The 14,067-nt window shown below is 42.7% G+C and overlaps 1 protein-coding gene across 3 annotated transcripts in view; it reads left to right on the forward strand.

The window, feature by feature from the left end:
* The first annotated feature begins 52 nt into the window (after positions 1-52).
* The window catches only part of pdlim7 (PDZ and LIM domain 7), a 36,023-nt gene continuing 22,008 nt past the window's right edge, over positions 53-14,067 (forward strand). The window contains exons 1-3 of one of the 3 annotated variants that reach the window (XM_080901806.1): positions 53-226; positions 2,396-2,494; positions 10,625-10,776. In XM_080901806.1, coding sequence (XP_080757932.1) covers positions 197-226; positions 2,396-2,494; positions 10,625-10,776 — 281 coding nt within the window. In that variant the 5' untranslated portion in view covers positions 53-196. Of the gene's footprint in view, positions 227-1,508; positions 1,665-2,395; positions 2,495-10,624; positions 10,777-14,067 lie in introns of those variants that run through there. The other 2 variants (XM_080901804.1, XM_080901805.1) reach the window with 2 other exon arrangements.

Raw genomic sequence — 14,067 nt, forward strand, 5'->3', positions numbered from 1 at the left:
GAAGCCTCCGCCCATGTGACTTCTGACGTCTCAGCAGAGTCCTGCTAAAAAGAATTTGAGGGAATGAGTTTGCTGCTCACCAGGGGGATCCACGGCGGCTTCCTGACGTTTGCTTCAAGGAAGTCTGAAAAGTTGCCTGCTTGCCAACCCACTTATTATCATATTTTTAAATTATTTTTAATCCGGTACACTCGTGATGTCCGGCGAGCACAGAGAGACACAAGAGGTAAGCTAATGCATCTTTGTGTGTTTGTGTAACTTCTTCAAACCAGCTTTTTCCCCACAGAGGAGGTTTGTATGGGTTAAGCTGGTGCTCCAAACTGTGCAGGCTCATGCTTCTGGCCATCTTCCCCGAGCCCCTGCTGCTCTGTAGCTGTGCTAACTACTTTGTCAGAGCCGAGAGTTTTGTCCGGTTTTCGTGTCCCGTGTTGTCGCGAGTGGAAACCTGGCTGTCTGCGGCGGTGTTAACCGGGGTACAGCGTTCACAGCGTGGCCTTTAATTACCGCTGGGAAATTAGTGTGCTAGACGCATTGAAGAAACCCGTGTAAGCTCGTAATTGCGTAGCGTGTTAACCAAAAATTCCCTGTATTTGAGCTCTCATTAAGAGCAACACGAGTTCCTATAGAACTAATGCAGCAGCAGCAATAATATAGAAGATTATAAATAGCAACACCATAAGCATGGGGATGAGTGCCACACATTTATTGGCTTAAAACTGATGCTTTTATTCTCTTGCCTATCATACAGGGTGGTGTTTAATTAAGTAGAGTGCAGTCACATTAATGCTGTAACTTCCTCCGCTTTAATACAGTCTGAGTAATCAGCTTTCAGTGTGGTGTTTGTCACCAGTGAAATCTAGCCTCCATTACCTGCTGCTCCTGCTGCAGGTCTTTCTCTGTCGCCTTATGCTCCTCTGTATCATAGTTCATTTCCCTGGCTCTGAGAAAAACTAATTTAAGCTTTGCCAATAAAGAGTCAGGTTTGTACAGATCTAGAGGCTGCATTGACAGTGAATGAATGCGAATGCAAGTCTTTTTTTATTTTAAGGATTTCCATTAACTTTAGCAGATTTGCAGGTTTTCTTAGTGGGATTATTTGGGGTGCTAGGCTGGATTAAAGGCTAGATTTTCCTTATCTGTGAGCACACCACTGTCTCACCAGCCTTTACAGTGTGTGTGAGCGGCTCTGTTGCTTTAAGAGCTTGATGTTAAAGTATAATTGCTGAGGGTTTTTTTTTTTTTTCTTGCTTGTACTATGTTTCATGCCCTACAGAAAGAATGTAGAGGGTTGTGTGCTTTGCTTCATTTGTGGCCGTCTGCCGTTTCCCAAGTGCAATGAACTTAGAGGAGGAGAAAAAAAAATCTCCTGGCCCGTGCCAGAATCCATGGGTCGTTGACGTTACCTCTCTCCATCCTCCTCTGCCCCCCTCCTCCTCCTCCTTCTCTCCCTGTGACTCATGTGGGTGTTGGGCTGAAATAGTTTGGTGTAGTTTTACATTCCTTATATAGCCTCTGAGGAGTGAGGAGAGGCTACGGCTTGCCTGTGTCACAGTCAGGATCGAGGGGGTAGGGTTTGCCAACAGAGAGGGAATCTGCTTGCTCCAGCTTACTGACTCTTTAGCTTTCTCCCAGGTTTGGGCTACCAGCTGACCTTTGAGGACAAGGTAGGTGGCATAGCTGTGTGTCACGGAGACCTGTGACACCTGGTAGGTTTGTGGAAGAGGAGGAGGAGCAGGGCTAGAGTAGCCGTGTGAGCACAGAGGTCAGTGGTCAAACCCTAACTCTGTGTAAGCCACTAACAGAGGGCTGCATCTCATGTTGCCCTTTGGTTCTTAAAACTACCTAGTTATTTAGTGCCTTGCCGCAGACTGGCAGTAATTAATTGCGTTGAAGCCACGATACCTGTTACCTGGCTGAATACAGCAAGTGGCACATTATCCCCCCCGAAGGAGGAGTTGTTGCTGCTATTGTTGTGCAGTAGATCTTCTAAATGCTGCACATTGGTGCTGCAGTAGACTGAAATGAGTTAAACTCTAACTTCACCTTAGAGTTTAGCTTTAGATTATGACACCAGGCTATTTGTGTGTTTTGAAATGTGTAAAAATGGCACGTCCAACCGGCACCGCTCCCTCTTTATTGCCTAATTTTGACGTGCCGTAACATGGTTATTCCTAAAACTAAGACGTGACATTATCTGCTGTAAAAGAAAACAACTTGAGTGTTATTTTCTGTATGCTGTGTGTATGTGTGCTCTTGTGGGCTGGTGGTGCTGAGAGCCAGCAGATAGACTGTTTCAGATAAAGCAAAATAATAAAGGACCTTGAGAACCTTTTCCGGGCTTTCTGGCTAATTAAGATGTTTCCTTTCCCCCTTTTTTTTTTTTTCTTTCCTCAAGGGTATGAATACGTACTCTGTAACCCTCAGCGGCTCGCCGCCTTGGGGCTTCAGGCTGCAGGGTGGCAAGGACTTCAACATGCCTCTCACCGTGTCAAGGGTAAGAAAGTGCACATGGAATCAGCTTTTGTACTTTTTTTGCATCTGTGCAGAGCAGCAGTTGAGGTGTTTGCACTCTCCTCGGAGATTTCCTCTAAGCTTCTATGAAAGCCTCGGCCTGTTAACAAGAGTCTGTTGGTTTTAAGTACCAGCTTGGCCACCTCAGTCATCAGGGCTTACCCTGCCTCAGCATATGCATGTGTCACATCACTTTTTTTCTTTTTCTTTTTATTAGGCACGGATAGTAAAGGGTTTTGTCTACAGAAGCATTTCCATACTATTCAAATGTTTTTATGGCTCATTTTGGTAACCCTTCCCGATCTGTTCTAACATGCAGTTTCTTTGCATGACACTCCTGCTGTGTGCTTTGTACTCTGTGTGTTCGCTGCCCTCCTCCTTCCCTGGACAAATTTTCAGATACTCTTTTATAAACTTCTGTTGCTATTGACGAAAGCGGCGACCACTTTCCAGCCCATATAAGTGCAGAGCTGCTTTGCCTGACAAACATACAGACTCGCACTTGCAGCTACGCACACAGACGCCTGCACATTGCACACACATAAAATCATTCCAGCTTTCCTGCCAGCTATTGCTCACACAGATCTAGTTTTCTACTATGCGCTCGCTGGTTTTATTGCATTATTGCACTGCTATCCAAATAAACCGGGTGATCTGTAAGTGTCAGTCTGACTTAACAGGTATTAATTCTGTAGTTATGTTCAATATTTGCAGTTTATTATTTCAGAGATGATTAGGAGTTAATAGGTTTGGACCCTGGTGTAATTATTGAATTGAGCTTTCTTTGTCTTTGTAGGTGCAAAAAAAAAAAAAAAGATTGCATACTTAAAACAGACAAATGCAGGTTCCCATGAACTGCAGGGTATTGTGAGTAGCATCACACTGAGGTGCATGTAGAGCTCATCTAATCCTGTGGCGAAGGCAAACGTTATCGCCAACCCTGTCAGTACTTGTCTTGTATTTGCTCTACTTACTGCCAGGCATTTCAGTCAGAAACACAATGTTCCCCTTGGATTTATGACAAGAAGCATTTTACTTGTACCCATAAAAGACCGAACAGATGTAGAAACCTCTTTTGACGTACGGCCACAAACAAACTGAGACATAGCTGTTAACTTGGAGGAATTTCAGTCCAGGCAGACGGGGCGTACTGCAGGGTGAATATCAATGTGTGAGTCAGTAGATCTAGACGGCTATCAAACGAGTTCTCATCTAAATGTGTTGACTGATTACTGAATTGGCGCAAGAGCCCAGTTTGTCTGCATTCCAGGTACATATCACACGCTGGTGATTTTTCCCTACTACAAAAACTTGTGTGATATTTTATAGTTTATGATTTATAGTATAGCAATATCCTTCCCTCAGGTTGGTCTAAGCTAATCGCTCCTAGCCGAGGAACAAAAACCCCTTAGTATCTCTAAGCTTGGAGCTGTAACGACTGGTCAGCGGCCAATATCTCTGTTTGCTCCAGCACTGGGCCTCGGGGTTCACAAGTTATAAAGATGTGACAGATTTTCTCTCTCTTTTTTTTTCTTTTTTCTTTCTTTTCACCTCTTGGGGACTGTTTGCTCTCATCGTGATTGTCATAAAAGTAGGGACAGCGAGTCCCACAGTCGCAGAGGTTGAAAACAGCCCAACAAGGGGCCGTAAACCCCAATGATCTACAGTATCCCTTAGTAACAGGAAGAGAAGTCAGACCTACACTTACTGGGTTCGCATTAGATGGATGTGGTGGGTGGTCTGTGTTTACTGGCTTGTAGCTGATGAGTATGTGAACCCAGACGGACGGTTAAGTGATTACAAAATGAAGAGAGTGTAGATTGATGGAACAAAAGGCTCTTGGAGTCTCTGTGAGGTGATGAGATTGCAACTCCCGAAGGATCCATATGTCCAAGTGGTTTTTGTTTTGTTTTTTTGGTAAACACCAGATGACAGTTGCCATTGTTTGGGAGTGGATTTGTTGAAGCCGATGGTTATTTAGGCCACTCGAGCTTGATCGTGCTGTGGCAGATGGTGATATTGTTTCTTGTACTGCACGTGGATATTCCAATTATCGATTTGTAAAGTTGCGGCTTTGACTTGCTACCTCCCCGTGTTTGGCGCTCGGTTTTATTGGTTTCCATGCTAGACAAATATGGTTGTTTCCTTCCTCTGTCTGCAGGCGTGGAAGGCTATGCTTTCTCAGCATTCCAGGGATTTTTCTCATATCCACTCTGTTGCTGCCAACAGACAATCCCGTTGTCTCCTTTCTGTGTCTAATACGTCTTGCACACTCACTTTTCTCATTCACGTGGTGGACTCCTCCGGTCTCAAAGGGATACTTTCCCAGTGAGATCAGAGGAATGATGGCCATTACTTTTAAGTCACAGTGAAGGGAAAAGGAAGAATAACTTTTTCACCTTGGATTAATAGGTACACATTGATTTAATCCTGAAAGAAATATGTGCAGGGCTTTTATTTTGCTCAATCAATGTTCAGCTCTTGGGACACAGCTGATTTTCTTCTAGCTGTTCTAATTTTCTTCCTCGTGGTAATAGATGCTTAAGCATTTCTAGCTAGTAAAGTCATTAGTTCGCGTGACTCTTCACCATACCGCTAAAGAATTATCTATAAAGCATGTCATTATAAGCCATAAAACCTGACAAGATTATGCTAGTCGCAGCCATGCCCAGTGGACTTTGCTTCGCCCTCTCAACAACTAGGATCTGAGTGGTGCTTGGCTTTGGTTTCTTTTTTGGTTCAGACCTGAGCGTTACTTGAGTTTAAGTGGGTTTTAAAGGGACAGCTATTTCTTATTTCATATCCATTAACTTAAAGGACTTACAAGAGACGGCTGAAGCACCAGAGGCTCAGAGACCTCCACCTTTACTCCCAAGTATGAGTCAAACTCTAGAAAGACAGAGTCCTGAATTTTCCATAAATCTGTTTGATGGTTCCTTTTATTACATCCTTCCTGCCTTGTAGTGTGTTCATTTTTTAATACTTTACAGCTCTAGACTGTAATGAAGAATTTCCAGTATAAATATGTAGTCTCTCCCCGTGACAACATCAGAATTATTTTCTCAGACGTACTAAAGTTTCCTAAGAATTCCCCTAAAGCTGCAGAGGATTGTTGGTATTTAAGGAAACGCTTGTCTATGATGAAAAATGCCAAACTTCACTTACTAGCATAATGTAATTCTTTAACCATGGTGGTATTGTGCAAAATTCTGTTTGCTTTTTGAATGTAAGACTGTGATGACCTTGAAGTAGGCCGTCTTCTTGACTCAACTTGTATCTCGCTCCGCATATTGACGCCAGTATCCTGTTTCAACAGGAAAGGCATGAAATATAGGAAGCAAGATGTTGTGGTAATGCAGTTTTGTCACTTTCCATGTCGACTGCAACGCGCTCTGGTGCAGCCCCGCAACTCTTCCGAGGAGTTTGTCCATATATCTGACCCAGATCTCGTGCCAGTGCGATTCCAGAAACATTATGATAGCATAACCGAGGCTTCTGAGTGCCATCTGGTTTCTTTTGACAAACACATGCCATACCACTGAAATCAGATGTTCATAGGAAATTACTAATGATGTCATGTCAATAAGCAAGTAGAGAGATTTGTAACCGTCTCTCCACCACCAACACCCATCCACCACCACAGCTGGATGAGTCATCGGCTCTTATATTCCGGTTTCTGGGTCCCAGTCTGACTAGTAGGCCATCTGTTGCTTTATCTCTTGTATCTTCTTAAACACTCTTTCTTTCTCACTCTCACACAAACTCCGGGAAGAGAGGCCTTGTTAGAGGGGTGATTTAATAATTCAGAACTTGCTGATACATCGGCTGCAGGGGGCATTTCTCCTAGTTGGATAAATAAATGTCTTATGATGCAGTGTTTTTAAGGTGAGTTGGTACTAGGTGTTCAGTTGCAGTCATGTTGGGGGGGTGACCACATACTTACAGGTTTGAGTTTCCATTTCTCAGAGTAATATTTATGGCTTGGCATCAGCTGTGTGTGTGTGTGTGTGTGTGTGTGTGTGTGTGTGTGTGTGTGTTTTTGAGTGAGTGATGTAAGGACAGACTGTCTCTTAGCCTCCAAATAGCCCTGGAAAGAATAAAAGTGAGCTGGTGCAGAGTTACACAGTCAGTATATCAGAAGTTGCAGATAAACTTGAGGGCATTATTAGTTTAACCAAAAAAAGAAAGGCTGAGAGCAAGTGTGGGGGGCCCTGGATCACCTGTGAGGTTACCCAAGGAAAGAACTTCAAAGTTGAATTCAAAAAGCTGCATTTTGAGAGGCTGGCGAATGCTTTGAAATTCAATAGCATTCCAAAACAGCTTTGCTGCTCTGCCAAAAAGCCTTGAAACTGGCTACAAACTCTTCGGCTAGCCTCGCAGTTGCAAATACTTGAAGCTGGAGAAACGTCGTGTCATTGGCATGATCGCATTTGCACAAAATCATGTGTAACACGTAGAGCGTAAATAAACGTATATGATAAGAGCTGGCCTTGTCCCGCAGCCGTCTTTGTGCCGCGCCCGGGCTGTTGTGGGGAACAGTGGAGTGCGTTTCAAGAACATGTTTTCTACTGACGTTAACTGTATTGACAAACTGCTGCAAAGTGAACGAGGTGGGTGTAGGGTTTCTGTCTGCCCCCCACCAACCGAAGGTCTGAGCACAGCAACTTTAACTGCTGTCCTCTCAAGTAAGGGAGCAGCTGCACTCTGAACCTGAGCCAGAAGCACAGGTGTCCGTGTCCATCAATAACCAACTCTCTCTCACACACACATATTCGCCTAATGCAGTCCACAGCGTTAGAACTTTATCTACATCATCTTTTTAAAAGCAAAACCAGTTCAGGAGGAGCACCATGACCATCCCAAACAATGTCATTGGTTCTTTTTATTCCTCCTAGAACAGCGGTCCCCAACCTTTTTTGCGCCACGGACCGGTTTATGTCTGACCATATTTTCACAGACCGGCCTTTAAGGTGTCGTGGATAAATACAACAAAATAAAACCAGTATAGGTACCAAAAAAGGGAAGATTTATTCATAACACATGGGAAAAGACCCAGGAAAACAGAGTTAACGATAAAAACATTAAAAAAAAAATAACGATAAAAACCCTGAAAACCATAAAGCCACAACTCTTGCGGCCCAGTACCAAACGACTCCGGTCCGTGGCCCAGGGGTTGGGGACCGCTGTCCTAGAACACCTGCAGGCAGTTTTGTAACACTATCACTAAAGTCAGTAATATATTTTACCCGATAAAACATTTTTCACATCAGCAAGGTGAATCGAAGTACTCTTGTTTTATTTCCTCCTATAAAATGGAAAAAATGTATTATGTGGCGACACTATAAAAAGGCTCTAATTAGAGACAAATTATGGACTTGATGGAAGTCGGTCCACCCATTCCTGGGATACGCGAGCCTCGTCTAGTCAAGGCGCAGTTGTCCTGCATCGCTGACAGTTGTCGGAGATGGATTCATTTTTGTTTTTATTTGAGAGGGGAAATGGCCAAATGACCCTAAACTCTGACCATCATATGAATTCTCTTGGAAATTACCACTAAGTGAGCTTCATGATAATCACATGACTGTAATCACGTGGGTAAAAATCCCCAACCTTAGAGTTCTAGGGTTAAAGAAGATGGCCATTTATTGCTTTGTAGTTGTTGGTTGGGGAAAGCTGCTGGCTTTTCCGTTGTATGGGCTTCCTTAATTTCTTAATATACCCCTTGTTAGGAGCTTCGTTGTTAAAAGCTTCCAAAATTCCTGGGGTTTTCTGTCCATATTCTATGGTTCGTGGATATTTACTGTGTTGGTTAACATTTTAAAACCCCTTTTGATTTAAGGGAGATTAAAGATACAGCTCCCAAGTGGCTTTGCCAGCTTTTCTGTGGCCAAAAACTAAAAGGACATGCTGTTTAACAGTAATCAAATAATTGTTTTGCTCTGGCACAGCGACGAGATGCTGGAGTTTTACTACGCAGTGTAGCAGGGAAGCAGGACTGCAGCTCTCTGTAGTGAACCTCCATGGCATTATGCCAGGATGTGGCCCTTTTTTCCGAACACGTCACATGTCACAGTTGTTTTTCCCTAATGTAAGCTGTTAAAGGCCTTTTTTGAAGTTCTTTCTAAACTAAGAAAAATCTTTCTTAACCCCTCTAATTGCTTCCAGTGAGTGAAAATCAAAGGCAATTAAAGTGATGCTTGAACTTGGCTGTAAAATAAGTGTAACTCGGATTGCCCCTTAGGAATGCATGTCTTCCTATTTTTAGCTTTGCCGTGTTTTGATGCCAGACTGGCTTTAACTTGCGTTGTCTTTGTGGGGCGCAGTCATTTTTCAGCCTTAACCGTCATCTGTTTATGATGCATATTTACACCCCACCCCCACCGACATCGCTGTTTATGTTTAAAGCGTGCAATCAAAGCGGCGAGTGCGACAGCTTAGCCGAACATGCCAGAAAGCTATTGATTGCACCACTCCTCTGAGCTTTTGATGAGCTAACATTTACAGGGATCCATGACATCAGAGAGTAACCCTTGTGGGGCCTTTTTTTAAAAAAAAAAATTTTATTCTTTGTTACAAATCTTGGCACTCCCTCACTTATCTAACGCTAAACACTTGGTTCTTCATTTATTTAGAATATGACACGTCTTTCCATTGGAAAAGCTGACTAAGCCTTTACTGAACACGGCGGGTCATCTCTCTTCTGTAGAGGTGTTGCCAGACGCGCCGTGCACATGTAGAATACCATTACTGCCTCTCTAAATTCTGTCAAGTTTTTCCTGTTGTAACAGGACCATATCCTTGACTCAAGCTCTGACTCAATAAGCCCGCGTTCTGTGTGACAGCCCGAGAGGATGATGTCATACTCCTGTCAGTAAGTGATTTACCTGCCTGCGTGGGAAAAGGTAGATGGTTCTTTCCAGTAAATGATGTGACTATTGGTAACACACGGTCCTTGTCTGCAGCTATCAAGTATGTCTCTGGCAGTCTGCGGTAAATCATAAGCTGCTGACTGATAACGTCATGATGACCCATAATGCCTGTCTCTGCTGGTAAAATGGACCCAGAAGCGCAGACTCTGTGAGCGGATCATCGAGTTTTAATGATCAACACAGCAAAATCAGTTTTGGCTCAGGAGGTGTAGGGGGTTGTCCCTAATCACGAAGTTGAAGGTTGGATTCCTGGGTTTTTCTGAGCTGCTTGTTGAGATGTCCTGGGGCAAGATACTGAACACCAAATTGCCCCCAATGCGTCAGCATGTGTGAGATGCATAAAGCGCTGTCTAAGTCTGTGTGTGTGTGTGTGTGTGTCTGAATGTGGCTCACGGCGTAAAGCGTTCAGAGTTAAGTCTAGAAAGTGGCATACTAAAGCAGCCTGTTAATGACTTTTTATGTTTAGGTTGTTGTTTTTATTTGACATGCGTGAAGGGGGGCTGAGCTGAACATGGAAGTCACACAGCTCGATCTTTAAAGGGGGATTTATTAAGCTTTCTTTGACGTTATCTCTAAAAGCAAACTTAAAATGCTCTCTAAAGCAGGGGTGTCAAACATAAGGCATAGGGGCCAGAATAGGCCTAGCAAAGACTTCAATGTGGCCCACTAGATGGTCCCTGTAAAATCTGAAGGAGGGCTTTTCCTACTGAGAAAAAGCTCCCCTGTTTTAAATGAAAGGTTTTTTCCTTCTTCAGTAATTTTACACATTTATTTGTTACAGTTTAAGCCCAGAGAGTCATGCTGATAGATTTCTGTCATTTATTACAGCAGTGTTTCTTTGTTATGTAGAAAAACTGAGACACACTGTTTTAAACGGCTCTTCTGTTTCTCACATTAACCCTTTGTTTACCACGGGCCCACTTGCGGTCCCATTTTACAAGCACCTTTAAATGATTGTAACTCCATTAACGTTTGTGCTAGATGGGAAACTCAAATGGTTTCAGAAGAAGGAGAAGGTGATCTTTACAGGGATATTTGGTGTGTCATGGTAGTGCAAGGCATTCACAAGGTACTGCTGTCTGAACACGGACAGAAACCGTCCTCTCTGCCTTGATGTTACCATGTACGCTTCACATTACCATAGCTGTCTAACCTCCTGTCTGAATTTGTTTCTTATCCTCCAGCTGACGCCGGGCGGAAAGGCAGCTCAGGCTGCCATCGATGTTGGAGACTGGGTGGTGGCGATCGGTGACGCCAACGCAGAGGAGATGACCCATGTGGAGGCACAAAACAAGATCAGAGAAGCGTCAGGCTCCCTCACCCTCACCCTCAGCAGGTTAGCCGTCCGACATCGCGCGATGTAACGAAATGATACGCTTATCTCATTCAAACAGAAGCACAAATCCCCACAAAACAAATGCCCGATTTCATCCTTACTTTGACAAAATAGGACGACATACTTTGAGTGAAACTTGATCCAACGTGACGGATTTTAAATTGGTTTTTAGATTCGGGCACGGCTCAAATAAAGCAAAGTAAATATTTATTGGCAGAAAGGTGTTATTAATGAGGAGTTAACAGGATATCTGGAGAATAATTCAGAAGATTTCATTAGCATCGAACAAAAAAAACCTTCAGGCACATTTATAAAGGATTTGATCCTTTTTTTTTTTTTTTCTTTTTTTTTCCTTCCTTTCTTCTCAGCAACATTGAATTCTGGCATTTTGTTTTTTGCACATGTGTATTCAATTGAAATGCTATGACATTTCTGCTGCACTTGGATTCACAGAATTGGGGTTGTGGAAGCCGTATTCAGGTGCTCAATTCGAAGCTTTTTTTATTTTATTTTTTTGAAATAAACGGCCTCATTACCAGCCTCATTCATAAGAGACTTCAGCCTTGACTTCACCCTATTAAAATATGATGGCCTTTTTGCTTGCAGGCAGTTTAAAAGACTAACTTTGTGCCTGTCGGTCTGAAATTAAACTTGATACAAATGAATTATTCACTGCATGTATTTTAATAGTAATGCTAGGTGCGCCATTCTCACTTATTAAAGCAGGGGAATGTCGTGGATTTGGCAGAGGTACAGCCTGTCTGAATCCGTCCTGGCTTACTTCTAACAGTAATATTCTGTCCTTCACATCATGAAGAAGGAAACGCAGCGATGAGTGCCGTCGGGTGGATGTACCGGCCTTTGTTCTGTTCAAATACACCATCTTCAGAGGAACCTTGGGCACCATACTTGCCTCAGTTCCATAATGAAATTAGAGAAACTTTTATTTTTTTCAGATGCAACACTTTGTTGTTAAATGTGCGGCAAGAAAATCTTTTTATTTTGCTTCAGTAATTTTTAATTAGCACTGCGTAACCTTCTATAGGCAGCACTTATACCTGCTCACATACTTCCTGCCAGAAATACTTGACAAAGTCTCTCAGTAGAGTCGAAGCCAGAATGTTTCATCAAGAGCTTAATTATAAGACAGCGAGGGGAAGGTGGGGGGGAAAAAAATCCCTCCCAATGAAGGATCAAACGTAATCATTCAAGGACCTAAAACCTTCAGAAAATGAGAAGTATTGACTTGTTAAGTAACAACGATGGGCCGGCTGCTGTCATGGGACTCATTTTGATTTTGTGATCCTCATAAGTAAGATGAAAATGGCTGTGTTAACGTCTTCGCTTTATTGTTCCTACCAAGAGACTCGACTCTTTAATTCTTACAAATCTTCTTTGTGCGTTTAGTTGAATCCGAGCAGCCACAGGTCATTTATCAGGCTGCTCAGAAGGCAGAGCCATTACGTGAATGAATAGAAGGGAGATTTGGAGATATGTTTATGGCATTTTTTTTTTTTTTTTTCTTTCAAATATTCCAGGTTTTCTTTCATTCGTACAACATAATAGATTTGGGTACTTGGCTTTCCCGCTCTTGTTTCCCTTTTTATAATGTTGATCAGCGTGTTGCTGGACATTAACCTGTATTTCTAAGCATTTTAAGCTCTCTTTCCTTAATTGGACAACCACTTAAAACAGGGTATAATGTCCAGGAATAAAAAGACTTGCTACATCCTGTTGATGTGTTATCAGATCAGTCTTATCATTCATTAAATTATAATGTACATTACATTCTCCTGGCACTTTATTTGGTATACTTTGGTCGTACTGGGTTGGGCCAGATATGCCTTGAACAATAGTTCATGGTTCAACAAGGTGCTGGACACATTCCTCAGATTTTGCTCCATATTGACATGATGCCATCACACAGTTTCTGGAATACTTTTTTTTTTTTGGCTGCACATTCACGATGTCTACACTGCTGCTCAGTGGATATTTTCTCTTTCTGCTTTCAAAGTCACTTAAATCACCTTTCTCCTCCGTGTTGGTGCTCGGTTTTAACTCCAACAGGTCGTTTTGACCATGTCTACTTGCCCAAATGTACCAAGTTGTCGCCGTCTGATTGGCTAATTAGATATTTGCATTATGGTGCGGTTGAACAGGTGTGCCTAATAAAGTGGCCAGTGAATGTAAGCGGTATTGCACTGTGGATATGGATGTCAAAATATAACGTTGCTTTGTATTTGAAAAATATCTGTTTAATTTAAATATGTGGCTTCACAGGAAATGGTGTAATATTTCGACAGAACAGTAACAGGTCAGCGTGTTTACTTTTCTTGCACTCTGTGGTTTTTCCTCCTACATTTCTCGTCTCCTTGTGGAGTCCGGCTTTTGTAAACATTCTTCTTCCCATGACTCCCCAGTCTCCTCTCTTCATCTCACCCCGTCCGATTGTTATTATATTGTAAGACAAGCAAATATTGTTTTCCTGAAACTCTTTTCAGAGAGGAGCTATTGTCAGTCTTATTTATTCGTATCTTGGCTGCCATCCACGGTTTCTTTTTATGCCTAAAGAGGAGGACAGCTGCGCGATGATGAGATACGGTCTATTGTTTGGTTTGGCGTCTCATTTTGTTCGACACCAATGATCATCTTGTTTAATAGAAAAGGTTTTAGCTTTATCCTGAGCCTTTTTATGGGGACTGGAATCCTCCAAAAAATATCTCCAGTAGAGTTTCACCTTCACAGGAAAAACATCCCACAGCATCCACGGGGACACATTCGACTCATATTTTAGCCGGCCGCTGGACTGGAGGCTTGTGTTTGGAGAATGTTGGTGAAGTGTGCAAAGTTGATTACAGTATCATGGGAGGTTTTTGTTATTTATAACTTTATCTAAGATCAGCTTGAAAGCTAAACGTGCATCAGCTAAGATAAGTGACCCATGAAATGAGGTGGGAAATGATCTCATACACCGTGCGTATTCGGTTTCAGCACAAGCAAACTTCCAAAAACACAGATGGAAATCATCTTCATATTTGTTCATTTTAGTCCACCTTGCCAAATTAAACGCGGTAACAAAAGGGTCATGGCACGAATTCCCTATGTCCCAGATTTCAAATGTGTCTCATTAACTTGTCAGCCTAGCTAAGGTGAGCTCAAGCACTGTGTCACATCGATTTGTCTTCCAGAAATGTGACATGAGCAGACATGTCAGTATGCCTTCCCCTCGCTGCCCTGTCTATCTGCTCAGCCCTGTTGTCATTCTGTCTTAAACACTGCTCTATTAGCGGC

Source organism: Rhamphochromis sp. 'chilingali', assembly GCF_963969265.1.
Source record: "Rhamphochromis sp. 'chilingali' genome assembly, chromosome: 13".
NCBI lineage: Eukaryota > Metazoa > Chordata > Actinopteri > Cichliformes > Cichlidae > Rhamphochromis > Rhamphochromis sp. 'chilingali'.